This window comes from Convolutriloba macropyga, chromosome 11 (genome assembly GCF_964194025.1).
Source record: "Convolutriloba macropyga chromosome 11, txConMacr16.3, whole genome shotgun sequence".
NCBI lineage: Eukaryota > Metazoa > Xenacoelomorpha > Acoela > Convolutidae > Convolutriloba > Convolutriloba macropyga.
The window spans coordinates 34,630,935-34,652,747 of NC_134478.1; the positions used below are offsets into that span (position 1 = coordinate 34,630,935).

At 37.6% G+C, this 21,813-nt stretch overlaps 2 protein-coding genes across 2 annotated transcripts in view; both read left to right on the forward strand.

Moving 5' to 3' along the window:
- Nucleotides 1-21,813, forward strand: part of LOC142349203 (palmitoyltransferase ZDHHC3-like) — a 335,645-nt gene that overhangs the window by 243,511 nt on the left and 70,321 nt on the right. The window lies entirely within an intron of this gene.
- On the forward strand, nt 12,069-17,182 carry LOC142349255 (kelch domain-containing protein 2-like). Its single transcript, XM_075400696.1, has 3 exons — nt 12,069-12,664; nt 15,288-16,084; nt 16,662-17,182. The coding sequence occupies exons 1-3, from the start codon at nt 12,467-12,469 to the stop codon at nt 17,008-17,010; spliced, it is 1,344 nt and encodes a 447-aa protein (XP_075256811.1). The 5' UTR covers nt 12,069-12,466; the 3' UTR covers nt 17,011-17,182.

Here is a 21,813-nt window from a genome sequence, read left to right on the forward strand (position 1 = left end):
CTAATCGATTAAAAGTTAATAACTAGTACTTGCACAATAAACAAATAGATGAACAAAGTTAATAACTAGTACTTGCCTCATAAACAATTAGATAAACAAATTATCGCAGACTCTTTTTCTTTTTGGACTCAAATTTCAGGCCACTAAAACTATTTCAAAATTATGCCATTTTAAAATAAACTCTTACAACAATAAGATTCAAATCCTTGTCAGATTCAAATCTAAAAATGGTTAAATTGCGAAGTCAGACAGCAAGTACGCGAACCCTCAGAAACAGAGTTGCTGCTGATGACAATCACAATAACAACAATAATAATAATAGGAAGGGTAAATTGAGCAAGAAACGAAGTCGCGAGCAGCAGTCCGACGAAACAAGTGCTGGAAAACGATTTCAGCCCGACAATAGACAGCCCGACGATAGACAACCTGATGATATACAACCCGACGATAGACAAGCTGATGATATACAACCCGACAATAGACAAGCTGATGATATACAACCCGACGATAGACAAGCTGATGATATACAACCCGACGATAGACAAGCTGATGATATACAACCCGACGATAGACAAGCTGATGATATACAACCCGACGATGGACAACCCGTACAAGAGGTACAAGAGGAACCCAAAGATGTTGGCACAGATATCGTAAACGCAAACTGGCAAATTCTTGGTTTTATAGATGCTGAGCTCACTGAAAATTTAATTGACTGCCAAACGTTGGAAACACACAAGCTCTGTTTTCATTCAGACTTTCAATCTCTTTTATTGAGAGATCCGAAAGCAAAAGCTCTGTACACGCAGATGTTCAAATCATATCTCGACTCCCTTGAAAATGTTAGTTTCCTGACTAATACAAAATATGAACCACAAGATGGCTTCACACAGATGCGCGTTGTTGCCAAGAAAAAATTCAGGCCGAAAACAGTTATCTCAGGTCTGCAGGGTTTTACAGAAACTGTCTCTGATGACGAGCTCACGGAGGATATGTCTTTTTCTGTTTTTGCCCCCACAAACAATTTTAAGAGCACACGGATTATGCTAGGACCTGCTTCATTCGTCAACCACGAATGCAACCCAAACGCCCGATATGTTGTGTCCGGTGAAAAGAACAAAACGATCATATCAATTCAGGCAATTAGAACAGTCGAAATTGACGAAGAAATTTCAGTTTTTTATAGCCCTGATTATTTTGGAGATAATAATAGGAATTGCCAGTGCACCACATGCATGAAAGAAGCACCGAGTGATGAAGCAATCGTTCAAGTGTCACCCAGTGAAGCAATCGTCGAGGAAGCACCGAGTGATGAAGCAATCGTTCAAGTGTCACCCAGTGAAGCAATCGTCGAGGAAGCACCGCCTGATGAAGCAATCGTTCAAGTGTCACCCAGTGAAGCAATCATTGAAATCGTACCCATCCGTGAAGCAATCGTTGAAATGTTACCAAATGTTGAACAAGCAGACGTCGAGGAAGCACCGAATGATGAAGCAATCGTTGAAATGTTACCAAACGTCGAGGAGAAGGTTCGACTCCAACGACCAAAGAAAGTTAAAACTGATCCCGTTCTGGAGTGCCTAGTTTGTCATGCCGTTGTCAAGAGAATGGACAAGCACTTGCAGCAACACAATGACATTCTGGAAAAAGCAGAGATAACCTTTATCATCGATTTCTACAGGACAAAAAATGTACAGAAGAAGCACAAAATCTACGACTGTATGGCTTGCTACAGACGATTTGCTTCTCTGGTAACGCACAAGTACACCAACAAGTGCGATTGTTCTGCAGTCACGAGAGTGGAGAATCCGGAAAGCAGGGCGTAAGTGATAAAGTTATTTTACTCGGAGACCATTTTTGTTGAGTCAAACGTAAGACAATTGCATAAACAATCCAATGTTAAATCAAACGTCTGACAATTGCAAAACAATTAAATGTTGAATCAAACGTGTAAAAATTGCAAAAAAACAATTAAAAGTTGAATCAAACTTTTAACAATTGCATAAACAATATAATGTTGAGTCAAACGTTTAACAATTGCATAATAAACACTCCAATGCATAACCAATATATTGTTTACTAAAACGTCTGACAATTGCATAATAAACAATCCAATGTTGAGTCGAATGTCTGACAATTGCATAAACACTCCAATGTTGAGTCAAACGTCTGACAATGTTGGGCAATAAATTACAATGTATTTGGGTTGAGTTATATTTTTGTTTGTTTTAGTTCACTTCCAGACAATCTAAGAGCCAAATTGAAGTCCTCAGTAATTGCGAGAACAAGCGATTTAGAAATTGCCCGCAGGTTCACTGAGCACCAAAAACAGTTGGCAAAATGAGCGGGCAATGAATATTGCAACGAGGACAGATCAGGCTTAATTCAGTTGATGGCTGTATTGTATGGGGAAACACAAGGTCTGAGGCGACCACAGCAACTATTACAAGCTTGCCTCCAGTTGCAAGAGCGAAGAGGATTGAAGCCTCAAACAATGCTAAACTATCTCGCAACTTTCAGCAACTTCGTTGATTACTGTTTTTTGTATTCAGACGTTGTCTCCGCCAGGATGGAACGAGAGCACTCAACAATGTTGGCGGCAATTAAAAGTGTAAGGAAAGCGTTCTCCACTGCAGCTATTAAGAACTATCGTACCACAGCCAAACAATTGCGAGCCCGGGTCCCGTCGATTGCTCTGGTACGAAATCGTCACAAGCTGGCCTTGAGTCATCTAAAGGACAACTTAGCAACATCTACCTTAACGTACAAGCAACAACAGGCCCTAAATTTCTTTGTGCTACAAGGTAGATTTAATGTACGGTCTGGACCCTTACTGGCACTCACTTGGGAGGACGTCAAGTACATTGAAGAAAACAGCGTTCTGGAAACTGATAGGCACAAGACGGGAAAGTTTTATACGCTGTATTTGAAAATAAAGGCCGATCAAATACCGCTGCTTTACAAGTTAAAGGAGACATTTGCCGACGAGAATGATTCAATGGAGTCGAAGTATGTCTTCAGCGCGAAGCAGAACAAAATTGAGCGGTCCATTTCAAAACACATTCAGGAAACTTTCTTTACTCTATTCGGCGATGACCCAAACGAAGTGCGATTTAACGCCAACTCCATCAGCAAGTATTGGGAACGCCGATGGAAAAGTTTCATTGGCAAGGTTCAAGAAGGGGTGACAAAAGCGCATTTGGCACAAACGGCTCACAACAAGACAACAGCTGAGGATATCTACATTGGTAGAGAGGGAACCTCAGAGGACCGCGACCAGCTGTTGTCGATATATTGTGACGATTTGTCGTCAGATATCCCACCGGAAGAAGCCGAAGAAGCCGAAGAAGCAGAAGTAGACGACAAAGAGTCTGATGTAGAGTCTGACTTTGAAGCGCCCGAAGAGCCACATCCCATTGATCCACAGACGCCAATGGAGACGCCTATATGTTCGGAACCAATCGTACGGCGATTCAATGCAATTAGGCCGTCAGTTAATCTAACTCCAATTAACCCGGTTACTCCAACAGAACAACCTGCTGCAAACGTGACTCGAGAACAAACGGTTACTGCAGACGCTCGACGGAGGTCAACTATAGGTCAGAGTAGTGAAGACGTTCTCCGAGAGAAGTTTATAAAGTCTTTGAAATCATTCCGCGTCAAATCGGGAGCCCCCGCGTGGACTGACCCCGAAAATAAAGCATGCTTGCTGTTTTCCGGAGTCAGTTCCACAGTTTCAGTTCCCGACATCAAGGCACGATGTGAGAAAGCTGGAATTAGATTATCGAACGATGCGCATTTGCGGATATACACAAAACTAAAGTCTGCTGTTCAAGTATTCAAACATAGATAAATTTTTTATTGTTTTAGCCATTATATTTGTTTAACCTTGTTTAACCTAGTTTAATTGTTTAACCTTGTAACTTAACATGTTTAACCTTGTAAATCTAACGTTATTTAATTGTTCAATCATAACTTAATGTTTAACCTTGTAAATGTTTAACGTTATTTAATTGTTCAATCATAACTTACCTAAAGTACCTGTCTTTTCTACCAAGAGTACTATGTTTAATCAGTCGTCCGACGGTTGTAGTAGTGAAAAAATAGACCAAACGTCCGACGCAATGTTTGTTTGTCTGTAAAATTTAAGAACACAGTCTGTAAAATTTGAAAAAAATTAATTTTTTTAAAAAATAGTCTGTAACTACTGTAAAAATTTTGGTAGTAAAAAACGTATTCTCAATACCAATTTAAAAAATATTGTAAAAATTTAGTAGTAAAAAACTTAATCTCAATATCATATTAAAAAAATTGATCTGAAATGCCAATTTGAAACCCTTACAACCACCCTTACTACTTTTTTAAGTTGGCATTTCAACAAAAATGTTGTTTCAAATTGGTATGAGCTTTACACTTTTCGCTTCAAATTGTCCTTCAGATCATGTAGTAGTAGTAGTAGTAGTAGTAGTAGTAGTAGTAGTAGTAGTAGTAGTAGTAGTAGTAGTAGTAGTAGTAGTAGTAGTAGTAGTAGTAGTAGTAGTAGTAGTAGTAGTAGTAGTAGTAGTAGTAGTAGTAGTAGTAGTAGTAGTAGAGTAGGGTTCAGGGTTAGGTCCACGGGTTTTCACCCTGTTGATGCAGTCACAATTTTCTGTCTGTTTTTAGTTTGCTCATGGGGTTAAACCTTCCGTATCTGCAAAGGATCCTCCACGTGCATTTATTGACTGGTGTGAAGAGTCTGTTAAAAAAATGCCAGTAAATTTTCAGTAGACTGTCTTTGTTGAGGTATTGGCCATAGCTTTTGTATTTTCTGATCATTTGATTGTAGAGTGCTTTGGTCCGGCGAAAAAAGTTGTCGTCAGTTTTAGTCAAGCCGTTTTTGACCCAACACTTCAAACCTCGTCAAACGTCTTAACCCGATGAAGCGAGCAAAGAAAGTTATGTCGTTGGAAAAAATAATAAAACTCAAAAAGCTGGAGAAACTGATAAAATCTAGCGCAAAGGATGAACTTAAGGACTATGAAACAACAGTTTTTGAAGGGCGCACATTCAGCAAAATCCAAAAATACCTTAAGTCGATCAAAAAATCTGCAAACATTCCTCCACTTGTAAAACGCGAATCTGGCGCGACGACCTGCGACAAAGATAAAGCGGAACTTTTCAACAACTACTTTGTCAGTGTCTTTAACGATCAAGACGAAATTCGGATTACAAGAAAGAATGCCTCACTGAACACAGTGAATTGTCTAAAAAGTAAAATATGCCTTGCTCTGAAAACTCTGAAACATGGCAAATCAACTGGGCCAGACAGAATTGGAAACATTGTTCTACAAAAATGTCACCCAACAATTGGAAAATCCCTAGCCCTATTCTTTCAAACTTGTGTCAACAAGGGAAAATATTCCACACAGTGGAAACTCTTTCACTTGACCCCCATCATTAAAAGGGGAAATAGAGCAGACGTATCTTGCTACCGGCCGATCAGCCTACTCTGCTGTAGCTCAAAAGTCTTTGAAAAAATTCTATTTGACTAGATCAACGAATTTGTAAATGGAATTCTTAACTCTAATCAGTTCGGTCTCCGAAGAAAAAGATCTGCGACTCTACAACTTTCAATGTTCCTTGATGAATTATACAACTATAACGAAGATAACACAATCAAACAATTAGCGGTTCTGTACATTGATTTCTCAAAAAACTTTGATAAAGTCCCACATAGTAAACTGATTGGAAAGCTTCAAAACGTTGGCGGAAAAAATGTGTAGTCTGATCTGCTCATAGTTGAGCGAAAGAATGCAAATGGTGAGATGTAATAAAGAACTATCGAGCCCCAGAAAAGTCACAAATGGTGTGCCTCAAGGTTCCCTTTTTGGGCCCTTGCTGTAAATGATCTTCATCAATGATCTTCCGGACAAGCTACCAAAAAAAACTGATAGTGACTTTAAAGTTGTTACACGAAACCAGTCCGACATGAACGCTTCAAACAAAAGAATAAGATCCTGGCTCTCTGAAAATAAAAAGCTCCCAAACCTAAAAATGTCACATGTACTGAACATCAAGAAAATTACTCTTGCAGCCATCCATGATACCCTCCTGACTCCTACCAGCTCGTTTGATATTGAAAGTTTTTGCGGTCAATATATCTGCACATGGCGGCTTCATTGCGACTGCGGAAAGTGCGAAATGAATGGGACAAAATTTTAATGTCTGACTCTATGGAAATAGTTCCTTCAGTGATAACTGAAAAACGTCAAAACAAACAAACAAAAACCACAGAAATAAGCACAACAACTTCACAAACCCGGTCCAACACAAATTGACTTTCATAACATGAACTACGTCAGCTTGCAGACACTAACCGCCGAGACATAGAATATTATTAGCAAAGAACTAACACCATCCGGGGTTAATAGTGTCACATACAGTCACATAAATGTACACAGTTTTATTGATCAAGCTGAATATTTTTCGTAACGAAAATCAATTCACCTGGAGGCGTTCAGCTTGAGAATAGTTTCAGCTATTCATATAATGTAGAGAAGTAATTGTGAACTAAAACTTAAATTAATTAAAAACGAACGTTTTCGAACATTGCGTTCATCGTCAGGTTTAAAAATTAAATGAAATCTTTTACAAAGTATATGAATTTGTCCTTGACTCTAAATCTAAAAAATGAGTTAAAATAACATTGAATTTTTAAATTATTTACAGTTAAAATCACATTTACAACATTTTATTTACACTTATCACAATAAAATCAGTTGAAGTTTTATTCCGGAGTTTTTGACAATCCCGAGTATAATGCTTTCTATTCCTGAAAAGGGATTTTGTTAATTTCATATTTATCTGTTTTCGTTTTTTACATGCTGGGGTTGACAGAATTTTGAATGAACATGTAACCGAATAATTTTTGAATTTCAAAAGTCAAATTTTTTGCATTTGAACTAATACTTTAATGTCAATTCCCGCCCCCGGTAATCATCGCGCGTATTTAATTGCGGTTTCAGCTTTTTGTTGTCGATCGCTTGTATTGTCATTAGTTTTTCATCCAAGCGATATGTATCAAGAATCTCCCATTTAATATTATGCGCTGTACCACAACAATCAACGATGTGTTGTCCCACAGAGGAATCCTTCTTTTGATGCTCCAAAATTCTAGTGATAACATGTTGGCGGGTTTGGCCAACATAGATGGAACTGCATCCATTACATGTAACTATATATACCACATGAGATTTCAGATTCTTATCAAAAGATGATTTCAGGGTGGGCAAGCGGGTTCCTAGATTTCCTGTTGTACAAATGATTTGAATATAACAAAATTTTTTCAGCCTGCTTGCAGAATCTTGGGTAATATTTCCTCTGTATTCTACAAAAAACCTCGTTTTAGGCTCCTTATTGTTAAGACTTTTAACATTTTTGAGATGTTGTTCAGTTTGGGGGGGGGGGGGTTGCTGTGACCTTTTCCCTCGTGACTATTTTATCCAGCGTCTCGTTTACAATACTGGGGTACCACTCAGTTGGATTTTGATTCTCAGTCCAGATCTCTTGATTTTTTTTGAGAGCCACATCAAAGGATTACCAGTCACTGGTCGCATAAAAAATCCTATGCACAGTGCTTTGAATCACATGTTTCTTATGTAACGGTGCACAGCTACGGAAATTTAGGATTACGCCGTTATCGGTGGATTTTTGATACCAAGGACAGCTAATTTTCCTATCTTCACTCATGTTTACGTTTAGATCTAGAAATGCCAGTTCTCCACCACCGTTTGGTGTCTGAAGAGTGAATTGTAAGTTCTTGTGAAGAGAATTTGCATACTCAAGGTAATCTAGAGGGTTCCCCTTGACGGTGCACACTATGCCATCTACATACCTCTTGAATACTTTCAATTCCTGTGTGTCCTCTTTTGTACCTTTTTCCGCACAATAGGAACAGATCCAAACAATGTCTTGCATGGTCTTATAACTTCTGTCAGTGATATCTTGGCATTTTGCATAAAACCATTTTTGCATGATTCGCCCTCGACCCCTTTCCCTCGGAAAGTAACGCGTCGAATACAGTCAATGCGTATCACCTTTGTGTCAGGAGTATTGTTTTCCCTTCCCTCATTTGGTTTTTGAAAGGTTTTTTCAAAAGATTTTATCCACCAATTTGCCAAAATTACAGCCAGCGATGCACCCATTGCTAAACCGTCCGATTGAGTGTACCACATTTTGTTACACTTAAAGTGAACATTAGTTTTTCATATAATGTCCTCTCTAAACTATTTAGTGTTTTGGGCCTTCCTTGCAAGATTTTTCGTCGGTGGAGGCCCGTTTCAAGGTTTTTTGTATTAATTTGCATCGTTTGCTACTCTTGATCGAAACCCCGAATAAATTTAATTCTTCATCATTCTAGTAGTAGTAGTAGTAGTAGTAGTAGTAGTAGTAGTAGTAGTAGTAGTAGTAGTAGTAGTAGTAGTAGTAGTAGTAGTAGTAGTAGTAGTAGTAGTAGTAGTAGTAGTAGTAGTAGTAGTAGTAGTAGTAGTAGTAGTAGTAGTAGTAGTAGTAGTAGTAGTAGTAGTAGTAGTAGTAGTAGTAGTAGTAGTAGTAGTAAAAGACTCAATTCCAAAACAGGAGTGAGGAGATCATTTAGTCCAGGCATCAGGAGAAATTAAGAGCGACAATTTTTACAAAAACATTTTACAAAATAAGAACAAGAGATATCAATGTTAAAATGAGTAAGTTTTTCAACTAGAAAAATATGTAATTTAGTACGAAATATGCCCAGCGTCATATCGAATTTAATAACATTTAGCTTTAGCAGTTCATTTGCACATCTGGTGGCCCTGACAAAAAAGTTATCTTCGGAGCAGAACTTCTGCGTTTTAGGCACGCTAAACAATCCAAGAGTCGATGACCTTGTGTTGAAAGAACTACTTTGTGTTTCACTCTCAACCTCGGCTTGTTTATTGATCATTTTCCAAAGCAGGATCATGTCCGACTCAATCTTCTGGTAGCAAACTGGTACGAAAGAAAATCTTTGAAGTTTAGAAACATAATCGCGATCAGAATTAATCCATCTGAAAACTCTTGATTGAAATTTCTCCAGCTTGCGCATATAGGTTATAGAAGGCTGCCATACAGAACAACCATAAAGAAGGATGGAGAGGACGAGGCTTTGATACAATAAAAGTTTCCTCCTCCCTGATATCGTGAAAGGCACGTTTCGCTTTATGAAATAGAAAATCTTTTTGCATTTAGCTAATTTTGTATCAATATGACGTTGCCAGCTCAAATTACTCGATATGGTGAAGCCAAGGTCTTCAATATAGTCAATATAATCCAGTTCTGTCTCACCAAGTTTTAATACTTGCGAGCGGTCAAAATTGAAAGATAAAATTTTACATTTGGACGGATGAAAATTCAAGCCATATGAAACTGACCACTGCTGTAAGGCGTTAAGGTCCTGTTGTATAAGTTGTGACTCGCAGCATGTAAAAATTTTCAAATCATCAGCGTACAGAAAATACGATCCATGTGAGATTACATTTGGCATATCTTTGATAAATAACAGAAAAAGAAGTGGTCCGATGACACTGCCTTGTGGTACACCAGATGTCACATTACAGAAAGAAGAGAAAGTTTCATTCACCTTGACGCACTGTAAGCGATCAGAAAGATAAGACTCAAAAAGTAACAAAAAACCAGGACAGAAGCCAAGAACTTGAAGTTTAGATAGCAATAAGTGATGAGGAACAGTGTCGAAGGCCTTCCTGATGTCAAAATAAACTGAAAGTGCAGGAGAGCTTATGTCTTGAGATTTATCAACAATATCTAAGTAATCAATCATTTGAGTTACAGTGCTCCTTAATTTCATGAATCCGTGTTGTTGTTTGCAAATTAAAAACTTCACCTTTGGATAAATTGGACGATAGTTCTCAACCAGGTTCAGTGTTCCCGTTTTATGTAAGGGCGTAACATACGATACCTTCCATAACGAAGGCCAGGTGCAATTTTTGGTAACCCAGTAAAAGAGTTGTTGAACTGCTGGAGATAAAATAGTTGCACACTCACGAACGAATGAGGGAATATTATCGGCACCCATAGAGCTCGAATCATCACAGCGCAATAATAAGGTTCTTATCTCTGTTTCTGAGACCGTTACGTTGTCTATACACAACTCTGGCAAAAATTCATAAGATGTTGGCACATCGTATTTAATTTTGGGAGAAAAAACGGAACCAAAGAACGTATTAAAACCATTTGCGATCTCGGAGCTAGAGGACAGAGAAACTCCGCAATAGGACATAACAGAAGGTAAAGACTTACTGAAGCCAAGTGTTCTCAGCAGCCTAAAACAGTGAGAAGAACATGATAGGTTGAATTTTTCAATGAAAATTTGCTTGTCCAATTCAATCGACTCGTTAAGTGATTTATCAAGTTCTCTTTGTTTTAGTGAGAGCAGAAGTGTCCAGTTTTTTGTAAGCTTACGGAGGTTAGTCTCTTTCTGATTCAGAAGATGCATTGTATGCGAGGAGAAAAATATTGGCGCATTACGTCGCTTAGCTCTTTTCATCTTAACACTTTGACTAAAACTTTCATGCAGATAAAAATACCAGTGCTCAGGATAGTCCAAAGTCTTGATATCGTTGAAACTTAAAAATTTGAACAAGTCAGAAAGATAAAAGTTGAAAGCTTGCGCATTGAATGACGAGCGTGAAAAACCTGATTTAAATTTAGCATCAATCAGATCGAAGTTACAAGAAAAGAAGATCGGGTAATGATCGGAAAAAAGTTTGGTTCCAATAGTAACAGGTAATTGATCCACATTAGACAAGATAAGATCCAACGTGTTGTGACCTTTGTGAGTGGGACCGCTAACAAATTGATTCAAATTAAGTTCGTCAAGTAAATTTAAAAATTCATTTTCCTGAGAGTTAATCGATGTAAGTGTTTCCCAATTGATACCGGGAAGATTAAAATCACCGAGCACATAAGTATTAGCTGTTGTCGTAGGCGGATAGTTGCTGACTAAACATTTGATTTTCGCAAGGTATTCATTTAGGCAATCAGTGAGCAATTCAATGTTGAAGTGAAATGGAGATCCGACTGGGGATTTGTATATCAATATGAAAAACGACGGTATGCTATCTAGAAGACCACACGCAACAGAGAAAGGATATTGTGGTAATTTAACATCAATTATTTGTGTTTGGATGCAATTAGAGGCTGCAATGAGAACACCTCCGTGTTCCCATTTGCTGCGATCTGAACGTGCCACAACATTGAAATTAGATCCGAGTAATATTTCTGAATCAGAAATGCTTTCAGAGAGCCATGTTTCAGTTAAAAATATTAAAGAAATTGATGCTGTTGTCATTATTCTAACCAATTCTTGACGTTTATCCAAGCTGCAAATTGATTGACAATTGAGAAGCAAGCAGTTGGCTTCTGTTTGTCAATCACTGCTCATTTCGACTTCACGCCCTTGATAAAAAAGTTTTAAATTCTTTATCCGAAAGTCTTCTTTATTTTTTCCTTCCCGATGAATCATATGGAAGCGTTTCCCGAGGACATCTTTCTCCTTCTGTCTCTCACTGGATGTAAGAAACTTCTTTATGTATACAGGTTTTACAAAATTTTGCAGCTAGTGACTTCTAGCAAAGCAATTCTGAAGGAAAAGGGGATTGGAGGTTGTGATAAGTATAGGACGGCAGTTTCGCTTTTGTTTGTTCAGGGGATTGACTTTTTTGCCAAGTCGTCTAACACCTGTTACATTGCCGTCGCAAGCTAACCCAATATGCGATATTATGTTTTTGACTTCCATCGAGTCCTTCTCGATTTGCTTCAAGTACGAGTCTTCAGATTCAGTAACACCATTTATAATAAACTGCAGATCAGGATTTTTGTACTGAGCGTTTGAGCGACCTGAACTAATGTCAGCGTAGGATGGTAAGGTGTCATTAACAGCTTTCTTGACGTCATCGTACAAATGACTAGTAACAGACTCTTTAACAGCTTTAGGAATTAGTTCTGCAATTGATGATGTAAACTTGTTACTTAAAGAATCAAATAAGCCATTCAACTTAGCTTCGGTTTTTGAAGAAGTGAAGATGTTGTCATTCTGCTCGACACACGAGTCACAAAGCCACACACAGTTGCGTTTAGCTCCAAGCCATTTAACTTCCTCCTCGGAGAGGTGAGCACAGGTACCGTGAAACCAAAGTTGACAACTTTCGCACCCAATCGCAGAACCGTCATCCTCTTTGACTCCTTTCTTGCATTGGCCGCATTTGACTGATGTCTTAGTAGAGTTAACTCTTTGATTCCTTGATGCCATTGTTCAAGCATACATTAATCTATTTAATGTATTAATCTATTTAATCTCCTCAGTCAATGAGTGACAATTGTTATTTGGTAATTGACGTCCTGTAGCAAGAAGTCTCGCTTTGAAGTCACAACAACAACAAAGTTCATTTTTCAGATGGCAGTTAGGGCTTTTACATTGGATGAGTACCAAGACGATGATCAAACCAGAGATTTATTCCGCTCTCAAAATGTTTGCTTGTGGCCACCTGTTCATGTAGGACACTGTGCTGTTGTGTGGAACAAATATTTAATACTATTTGGAGGATTCACGACAATATCCTTACCATCAAGGAGTTTTGACGGCAGTGATGATGTACGTTTTTTAATTACCTATTGAATGATCATAACTGTGGGACTAGGCCGTTTAAAAGGTGATTCCTAAACAAGACAGTTTTTTAAAATCTGACACATGTAAATAAAAAATAATCACTGGTAAGTTATAGAAATTCAAAAATCAAAGTGACAGTTCTTACATTATGAAGTTATGACGAGCTGCGGTTTGGTTTTCTCATAAATAATCTAATAAAACTTGTCTATTGGAACTTGCTCGTGCCGTTTATCATTTCACATGCTACTTTTTGTATATGTAAAGTTTTTTTGTATGAATAGACTAAAAGGTTTTTGTTACTATACACAAATGAGGGGTACATCACTCATCGGAAATGGAGGGTCTTTCGCATTGTATTCCCGCTGCTAGTTTTCCCCCACACCCCTTCAATATTCGAGATTCTTTTACTTAATCCCGGCATGCTCCTAAGTAGTGATCTGCTCAACCCCAACAATCAACATGGCCGAACCACAGACGCATTGTTCTAAATGCTCAATCCGTGGCGGCGTCTTCTGTTCTGGCGGAACCTATATGCACGTGAAATGCAGCGGAGTGCCATCCGGAAACCAACACCTTTCGGGTTTCATATGCAAACACTGCACAGGACAACCTTAGCCGCCGACACAAGCTAGTAGCAGCACCACATCGCCTGCTGAGAAGCATTTAAAACTGCCAGCCCTCTGACTTCTGGAAAATTATGACCCCACGACTTGTACAAAGAATCTTAGGACGAAGCACCATGAATTGTGTGAAGCGAGATCTCGCACAACTTGGCAAAAATGTATAATTATGCCTCGACCAAAAAAGCTATTTAGTCCCACAAGAGCGCATATGGGAATTAGAATACAGGGAGCATCCTCCTGAGCGACGCGAAGAATTCATTTAACAGCCTCAAGCGCCAGCTTGCCATCACAGATACAAAACTATGCCCTTCGTTAAACTTCACTCATGAATTCATACCAAAAACCATCAAACCCATGTTGAAGCGACTTAACCCCAAAATCTGAAGGAACAACGCTACGCGACCCATTAGCTATGGCAGTTTATGGAGTAGCGATACTGCCCGTCATCGTGTAAATTATTGACCCTAACATTACCCAAAAATGGTATGCAGATAATGGAAATGCAGCAGGCTCAATCAGCTTCGTGAAAAGTCTCCTGAAGGACGGATAAACTCCGTCCTAAAGGGCCAGATTTTGGGCTCAATTGAGTGCCACAGCACAAATACAGAGCTTATCGATAAGGACGGAGAAGTTTTCGAAAAGGACAATTTTGTAGAAGAAGGGCATGAAGTAATCGGTTCCGTCGTTGGTTTAACTGAAACCTTTACTGAAGTTCTGTCATAAACGTGTGAATAAGACCAATTACTGACAAAACTCTGTAAGCATGCAAACACCGCCATAAAACGTGTACAAAGCCTTCATGAACGCGGTACAAAACAAGCTGACTTTAATAACAAGAACTACGCCAAATTCGCAGACACTAACAGCCTGTACAGAGAATATTATTAGCAAAGAACTGATGCCATCCATGGTCAATCATCTCACACAGCAACAAGTAGAGACCTTTTATTGCTGCTAGTACGCGAAAAGATCCTTGAAGGTTACTACGATTCTTGACAAAAACCCAAAGGAAGAGAGCGAAGAACAGGATCGTTTACTCAGTACTGTAAGACGCAATAAAACCAAATACTAAAAACCAAAAAGTCACAGGTCAAAGGAATTTTCGCAAAATAGAAGTCATTTGCAAGAGACTTAGCCACAGAAAAAGGAGCGTCCTGCTGGTTAAATGCGCTCCCTCTAAAGAGGTACAACTTTGACCTAAACGAATAAGAGTTTCGGGATGAAATCGCCCTGAAATATGGATGAGAACCCACCAAAATCCTTCCAACGTTCACAGTTGGCGAGGCGTTCACAGTTGGCCGTGCTTTACCTTGCCTAATGGGAGGATTGACTCCCCTTAGACAATGACATTCGGTACTCTTTGGCCGATCTGCTTGACGATGTATGGATAGAGAGAGTGTGATGTAGAGTGAACGATTTTTCGAGACCTTGCAAGTGAAGTCTCGCAAATCAAAGCCCAACAAATGACGACAATGAAGGGCTAGACTTTCTTCATAACTTGTTTCGATGATAAAATATTCAAATCTGATGCAAAAAGCTGTGCAAAATTAGTTGGAGAAGCCTACAAATATCACCAGAAAATCAAGAAATTAAAATTTAAACAGCGAGTCAGATGTTCAGAACGCCATCTTTAATCCCTTAATTTTCTGCACTGGAGGACCAGCCCCTCTGCGTGCAAATTCATAAAACGAATAGCAGGGAGGCTAATCGAGTTTGATTCAATCAACCCGTTCCTAAGTCAGTGTATTGATCAGTTTTCTACATCCTCTTCTATATAATTTGCATTTGATGCAAATTCGATGTTGACTAATGTCAGAATTTATAAATGTATATAGGAGTTGACTTGCCGCCCCGAGTTGACCGACTACCCTATAAGGGGAGGGACATTCTTTTAATTGACCTTTTTTTATACTTTAAATTTGATGGAGTGATATGAGAAAGCCCCGAAATTGTTAATTTATTTAACATTGGTTACTTTGTTTTAGTCCAGATACCATTCTTCTAGGATGCTTTGGTTCTACGACGCCGAATCGTGTGAATGGAAACTTGAAGACACTTACGGCGAGTCTCCGCCTTTTCTTTCGTCTGCAGCCTGTGCAATATTAAACGACTGCCTCTATGTGTTCTGCGGCTACTCGAAAGCTAACTTTTATAATGAAAAGGTGTACAGATTAGATCTTTTGACGAAAATATGGGCCAGGGTTTTCCCAATGATAGATCCAATCACTTCTCCTTTGACCGAGGACCATCCCTCAGGTCGTGACAAATTAGCGAGCTTTGTTCACGAAGGCTCCATTTATCTATTCGGAGGATATGGTTCCATACCTTCTTTTAGAGCAGAACTACACGGTGATTACACTATCGATGCTGACCGCGAAGTAATAATGGATCTGAAGGCGTGGTTCAACTGTTTGATTCGTTTCAATATCACCGAACATAAGTTTGACCTTGTTCAAGCGGTAGGTCCATTACCGCCTCCGAGAGCGGCATGTGCCAGCTGCAAAGTTGGAAATCGCTTCTTCATTTTCGGTGGTCGCTTATCTTACGAAAGGATGTCAGATTTTTTCTTTTTGGACATGACAAAGCTTAAATGGACAAAAATTGAAAGAAAATCAGAAAACGAACAGTGGCCAGTGGGGCGCTCGTGGGCAGTTTTGTCGCCTATATTTGACGAAAACCATTTGCTTCTGCAAGGTGGTCTAGACTCCTCAGGAAACACATTAAGTGACTTTTGGGTATTCGACGTATCAGCCGGAACTTGGACCGAAATCAATTTTGCCAAGTTAGTTTGTGCTCGTGAAATTTAAATATAGATCTAACTTTTAATTTTCTGAAGTCTTGGTTTTCAAACGACGAATCGTTGCTATTATTAACTGTTCAGTATTAACCAATAACGGAGTCACTTGTTACTGCATATGGAGAACCTTGAGATGTTGCTCCTGTTCTCGTTATTTATCTGAATAATTTCTGACCCTTACAATTGAAATCAATTTGAGCTCCCCGTTCATTGGGCAGGACATTAAGCAATTACCGCTCTTGCTCGTGCGAAAAATCTTGAAAAATAAAATCTCCCTCCTCCAATGGGGTGAGCAGACAGTTACAAAAGCATTATCGCATCTCAGTTGATGCCTGTAGCCCGATATCTCAGATGGTATAATTATAAGTTTTGTGTCAGGGAAGTTATGTGAGTCAGTTCATCGAAATTCTGGGGCAGAAGCTTGAAGTGGTCTGGATTGAGAAATAGACTTTGAAGATAGGGAAATTTTAATTGAAAGTCATCACACGAGTGTTTTGAGAATGCATATTCTAATTATTTCGAGTAATACCCTGGGAAGGGTAACAAACCTTTTTTGTTTCAGCTCTCGAGTCTTCTGGCATGCCGGAGGCTCTATTAACAATACTGTCTACCTCTTTGGAGGCTTCAAACACGCGACTGTGCAAAGCAGAAACGAAGAGTCGTCAAACGAGCTCATCACAGTGTCTTTAAACCCTCCATCATTGCAGTATATTGCCACGGAAGCAATTGCTGCATCAATTGTTAACACCCAAGAAAATTACGAAAGTGATTCTGCTTGGGCTGTGCTCAACGACTATCTAATACCTCGTGAAATAAGCTGCATTCAGCGAACTGCAAAGCGGTTGAAATATCTGAAAAGCAGAGATGTTCGTATAAATGTTTCAGAAGCAAGCTCTAGTCCTAGGAGATAAAGACTTCAAAGAGTTTGAATTTAGTTGTAAACTTGATGACTTGATTTTTTTTCTGCTGTGATTAACGGCTTTTATCCTGATTACAAATAACAAATATGTCTTTAGTTGTAGCTAGTGTAAATTTTAGAAATTTCGCATTACAGAAATTTGAAAAGTTGAAGTTTTTATATAAGCACTGATCAAATTTTTAATTGCTCTCACATAAGGTCTGCTGCGACACCTGTTTCGATCCTGTTGGATTAATGTTTTATGGTTCCATCTGATCTATTTGAATTAATCAACAAGACGGCTCGTGCGAGTCTGTGCGTAGCACAGAACGTTCAACCAGACCTTTCATAGTTGCAACAACAAATTTTAATTTCTGTCATAGAAACCGTTAGGATTATTCAAACTACTTATATGGAGAAATTTACTTGTACTGTTTGAACCAAAATTATGCTGTCCTTTTCGCAGACAAAAACGAAAACTATTCAAGAAAGATAGGTGTAGTGCAATTTTAAAAGATACCGGTACAGAAAAACCAAACAAAGGCAGACCACATATTAAAATTCACTTACTACCAACACATAAATGATTAACAAAAAATTAACACCAAAAAAGTTTTTGTTTTCTGGCGATGTGTCAATGCTAAAGATTTGGCACTGTTCATTTAGGTCTTCCTTGTATTTTTTCTAGAAAAAACTGGATGTGGACTTTTTGAGGTAATGGTGTCGGTGAATGTAATTTTGACCCTAACCTTAGAAATGTAACTTTTTCAAGTTCTTCAAAAAATTTTGACAACTTTGATATTTCACGAGCAAAACGGGATTATTAGTTTTTAAAAATTTTTTTTAATAAGCTTGCATTTTTTTCAGCTCGCTATTTTTGCGCTAATTATACACAACTCGCCGAGAAGTAATGAAGCTCTATTTTTACGATTCAAATTTGATAAATTTTTTCAAATGCGATGAATTTGTAAGCAAGAGATGGTTTTTGTTCACGTGCGACATATTCAAAGCAGATCTTAGTTTTAATTCAAATTTTTTAGCATACATTAAGTGATTTTTGATCAAATTCCGAAGTTTTTTTTAACCTGGAACAAAATTGTAGCATCATTGTGGTGGCGTATGTCTTATTTCATAGTTTTTAATTAATTGGTTTCGGTTGCTTATTCGCTCGATCGATTTGATTTTTGATTAGCTTCTATACGCTTATCTGCTTGATTTTTGCGTGATCGCTGCTGCTCTCGTTCAGAATTGAACTCAATTTGCTGGAGTTTTCCAGTAAACAGTCGTATCAAAAGTGTACCATAATTGGTTTCATTTTTCATTTTAAGTCCTTGTAGTGATCAAATTGAGCTCTTTGTAAATGAGATGTTACCAAGATTCTACCCCATCCTGCATTCAAATCGAACCCCCACCAGTTGTTTGGGGCAATTCGCACCTGCTAGTCGATTTATGTATGTCATAGAGAGTTGTAATGCCCGTGGTTATTTTCCTGATAGTTAATTTGGCCGAGCTGATGTTTACTTTTGTCCATGCAAATTTGTTCTGAGTTTTGTGATGTCATCTTTAACTCTTATTAGAGCAAGTGTTTTGTTCTCTCACTTGAATAATTTGGTCAATTGAATTGCAGGATTCTCAAATGACGGTGGCTTTCTTTATTTGCAGAGTTATTAATAGCCGCACAGTGATAGCTGGGGCTATTATTGGCCTTCTCTTGGTTTTTTACAATTCAAAGAATTTGAATTGTATTGGGGCGCTGTCTTTTTACGACTCGAAGAGGAGTATTGGAGAAGTCCTTTTTACGACTCGAAGAGGAGTATTGGAGAAGTCCTTTTTAAAAATCAATTTTATTGGAGTGATTTTTGAAGCGGGAAATGAAACGCGTGAAAAAAAATTGGAGTGATTTTGGCGCTGAACAAAAGTGAAGAGCGGAGCGAAAAGAGAATGGTTTTTGATCATACCACTGTTTTTGAGAGAGCGAGAAATTGATGTGTGAAAAAATTTTCTAAGCAAGCGAAATTTTTTTGTTCACTTGCGGCTTTTAAAAGCAGTTTTTTGCAACTTTTGATGGTTATGAGGTTTGATTAGGATATTGTATTATGTTTAGGCTTGTTTTGATAGGAATTGAAGGTTTCAAGTTGTTAATTTGAGTTTAATGCTAACTTGGAGGTTTTTGATCAGTTTTGCTGATTTTTAGACGTAATTTAATGATTTTTTGCCTGTTTTTTTGTTAATTCTTTAAGTGGGATTTGAATAGAAGCTTGTCACTTAAGGAATGTCAGATACCAATTGGCTCAAATTTTCTTGGTTTAAATCTTTTTTTATCAGGAAAATTGACAGAAAAATAGGGAAATTTTAAACCATTTTTCTTATTTTTTTTGCAGTTTTTTTTAAGTCTTAGACAAGTTTCTTAGCCTATTATGACTTGCCCATTGTTTTGCGAGCTTTTCATTGCTCTAATTGCCAAAGGACTTTAATTCGGCTTTATGTTTCTTGTACTATTAAAAAAAAGTAATTAAGTTTTTCTAGTTTTTTCGTTCAATTTGTTTTTGGTTTTTGAATGCCCTTTCTCTTCCTTAAATTTTTTATGGCATTTGTGGAGGTTCAGTGTTCACAATAGTTGTTCTAGTTGTTTAGTCATAAATGTGGGCAATTTTCTACTTCGAGTCGTTTCCGGAATTCTTCCGGCTATGTTTTTTTAATCAGTTTTTTAGAGTAAATTTTGAAGCGGCAAATGAAACACGTGAAAAAATTTGGAGTGATTTTGTTGCTGAACAAAATGAAGAGTGGAGCGAAAAGAGAATGGTTTTTTGTTCATATCGCTGTTTTCGAGAGAGCGAGAAGTTGAGGTGTGAAAAAGAATTCTGTAAGCGAGCGAAATTTTTTTGTTCACGTGCTGCATTTTGAAGCAGTTTTTTTAAATTTTTTAAAGAGGTTTGGTTATAATTTTCCGTAAATTTTAGGCTGGTTTTGGTAGTGGTTTGAAGGTTTCTGGAAATTTATTTGAATTTTATGCCAATTCGGTGGGTTTTCATGTATTTTGATGATTTTTGGGCTATTTTTTTTGCAATTTTTCGAATTTTGTTTTGTTTTACTGCCTCAAATGGACACTGAAAAGTCCCATATCCCATATTAGTTGAGCATTTTTTAGTTTACAAGTGGCTACAGTTTTGTTGATATAAAGTTTTTGTGTTGAAAAATATGACGAAAAATGGCAGAAATTGGAAATATTTTTCTTAATTTTTTTGGTTTTTGATTTTTTTCTGCGTTTGCTTATTGTTTTGCGAGCATTCGGATACCCTATTGGTTGCAAAGAATTTATCTTTGAATTTAGGTGCTTTTGTAATGTTAAAAAATTTATGAACTTTTTCCAGTTTTTTAATCAGTGTTTGTAAGAGCTTATTTTTTTCATGATTTGGCGTCAAGTATTTTTTAAAAATTCTCATGAGTGGTTTTAGTAGGTACTAGATGTGTTTACAAAGTAATTTTGGCAGAGATAGTTCATTCGGGATCTCAATTTATGACAAAATTTGATCAGATTTTTTATCAAATTTTAATAGATTTGATTATTTCTAAATTTTGTATTACTGTTTTGTTTCAAGATAATCCTAATTTAGTGGAGGCAGGTTTTGTGTGATGAGTAGTTGGAGGGCATTTAGGTGGATTTCCACTTCGAGTCGTTTCCGGAATTCTTCCGGCTATGTTTTTTTAAAGATCTGTTCACACATTTTCATGATTTTTGAAGTCAAATTGGAGTAGTGATTTTGGTCACGCCGAAACAGGAAATGGATAGAAAAAACGAGTGGTTTTGCGGCGTGAAATTTTTTTGCTCTAATTTTAAAGTAGAGTGAGTGAGTGAGTGAGTGAGACTTTGTAAAATTCGCTTTCCCGCTAGTGGTTTTTTGTTCACATGCGTCAATTTCACGTTGATTTTTACTGTTTTTATTTTTTGGATAGGATTTTTTTTCTAAGTGGTTTTCCCAATCCATTCACAGCTTATCCTAGGCCTACATTTTTGTTTGATTTAAATTTTCATTTCCCGGTAGTGGTTTTTTGTTCACATGCGGCAATTTAACTCTGATTTTTACTGTTTTTTCGATTTTTTGGATCGGATTTTTTTTCTAAATGGTTTTCCCAATTCATTCACAGCTCATCCTAGGCTTAGTTTTTTGTTTGAATTAATTTTTCATTTCTCGCTAGTGGTTTTTTTGTTCACATGCGGCATTTTGACATTGATTTTCTGTTTTTTTTTCTTTTTTATCTGATTTTTAAAAAAATGTCTTAATTCACTCATAGTCCATTCTAGGTCTAGCTTTTCTGTTTAGTCAATGAAAATTCTTTGAATTGTACGTCAGGACTTGTCCTGCTATGTTTTTTTATTTCGTCGCGATTTTTGTTACGACCATATGACGTCACAACCACTTCAAATCTGCTTTTTTGTTCATTCGTTCATGCAGGTTCAACAGAAGTAGGTGTGTAACGTCATTTTTCGCTCTTAGTGGAGTGAGTTTTTTATTCTTTCGCGTGATTAAATTTTTGGTCACACTTGACTTACCTCACTCTCAAAAATGACTTCCTCACTTTGAAATTGACTTTTATTTACTCTAAATGAGGGTTATTTGAGAGCAACTAATAGAGGCAGCAAAAACTTATACAGATTTTTGATCAAAATATAACATATCAGCCTTCAATGAAAAGACGAATTTTTTTGGTCTGTCTTTTTTACTGTTTTTTTTTTTGAGACTGTAGATCTACAAAGCTATTGTGGCTATTTTCTGGCAATCTGCCGGCTATGTTTGCAAATTGATGATTTGTCATT

What these genes read in the sequence shown, in the direction of transcription:
- LOC142349255 (XM_075400696.1), top strand. Translation starts at nt 12,467, where the DNA reads ATGGCAGTTAGGGCTTTTACATTGGATGAGTACCAAGACGATGATCAA. An exon ending in GTTTTGACGGCAGTGATGAT is followed by an intron (nt 12,665 to 15,287) that starts GTACGTTTTTTA and finishes ACTTTGTTTTAG; the next exon opens with TCCAGATACCATTCTTCTAG. An exon ending in ACCGAAATCAATTTTGCCAA is followed by an intron (nt 16,085 to 16,661) that starts GTTAGTTTGTGC and finishes TTTTTGTTTCAG; the next exon opens with CTCTCGAGTCTTCTGGCATG.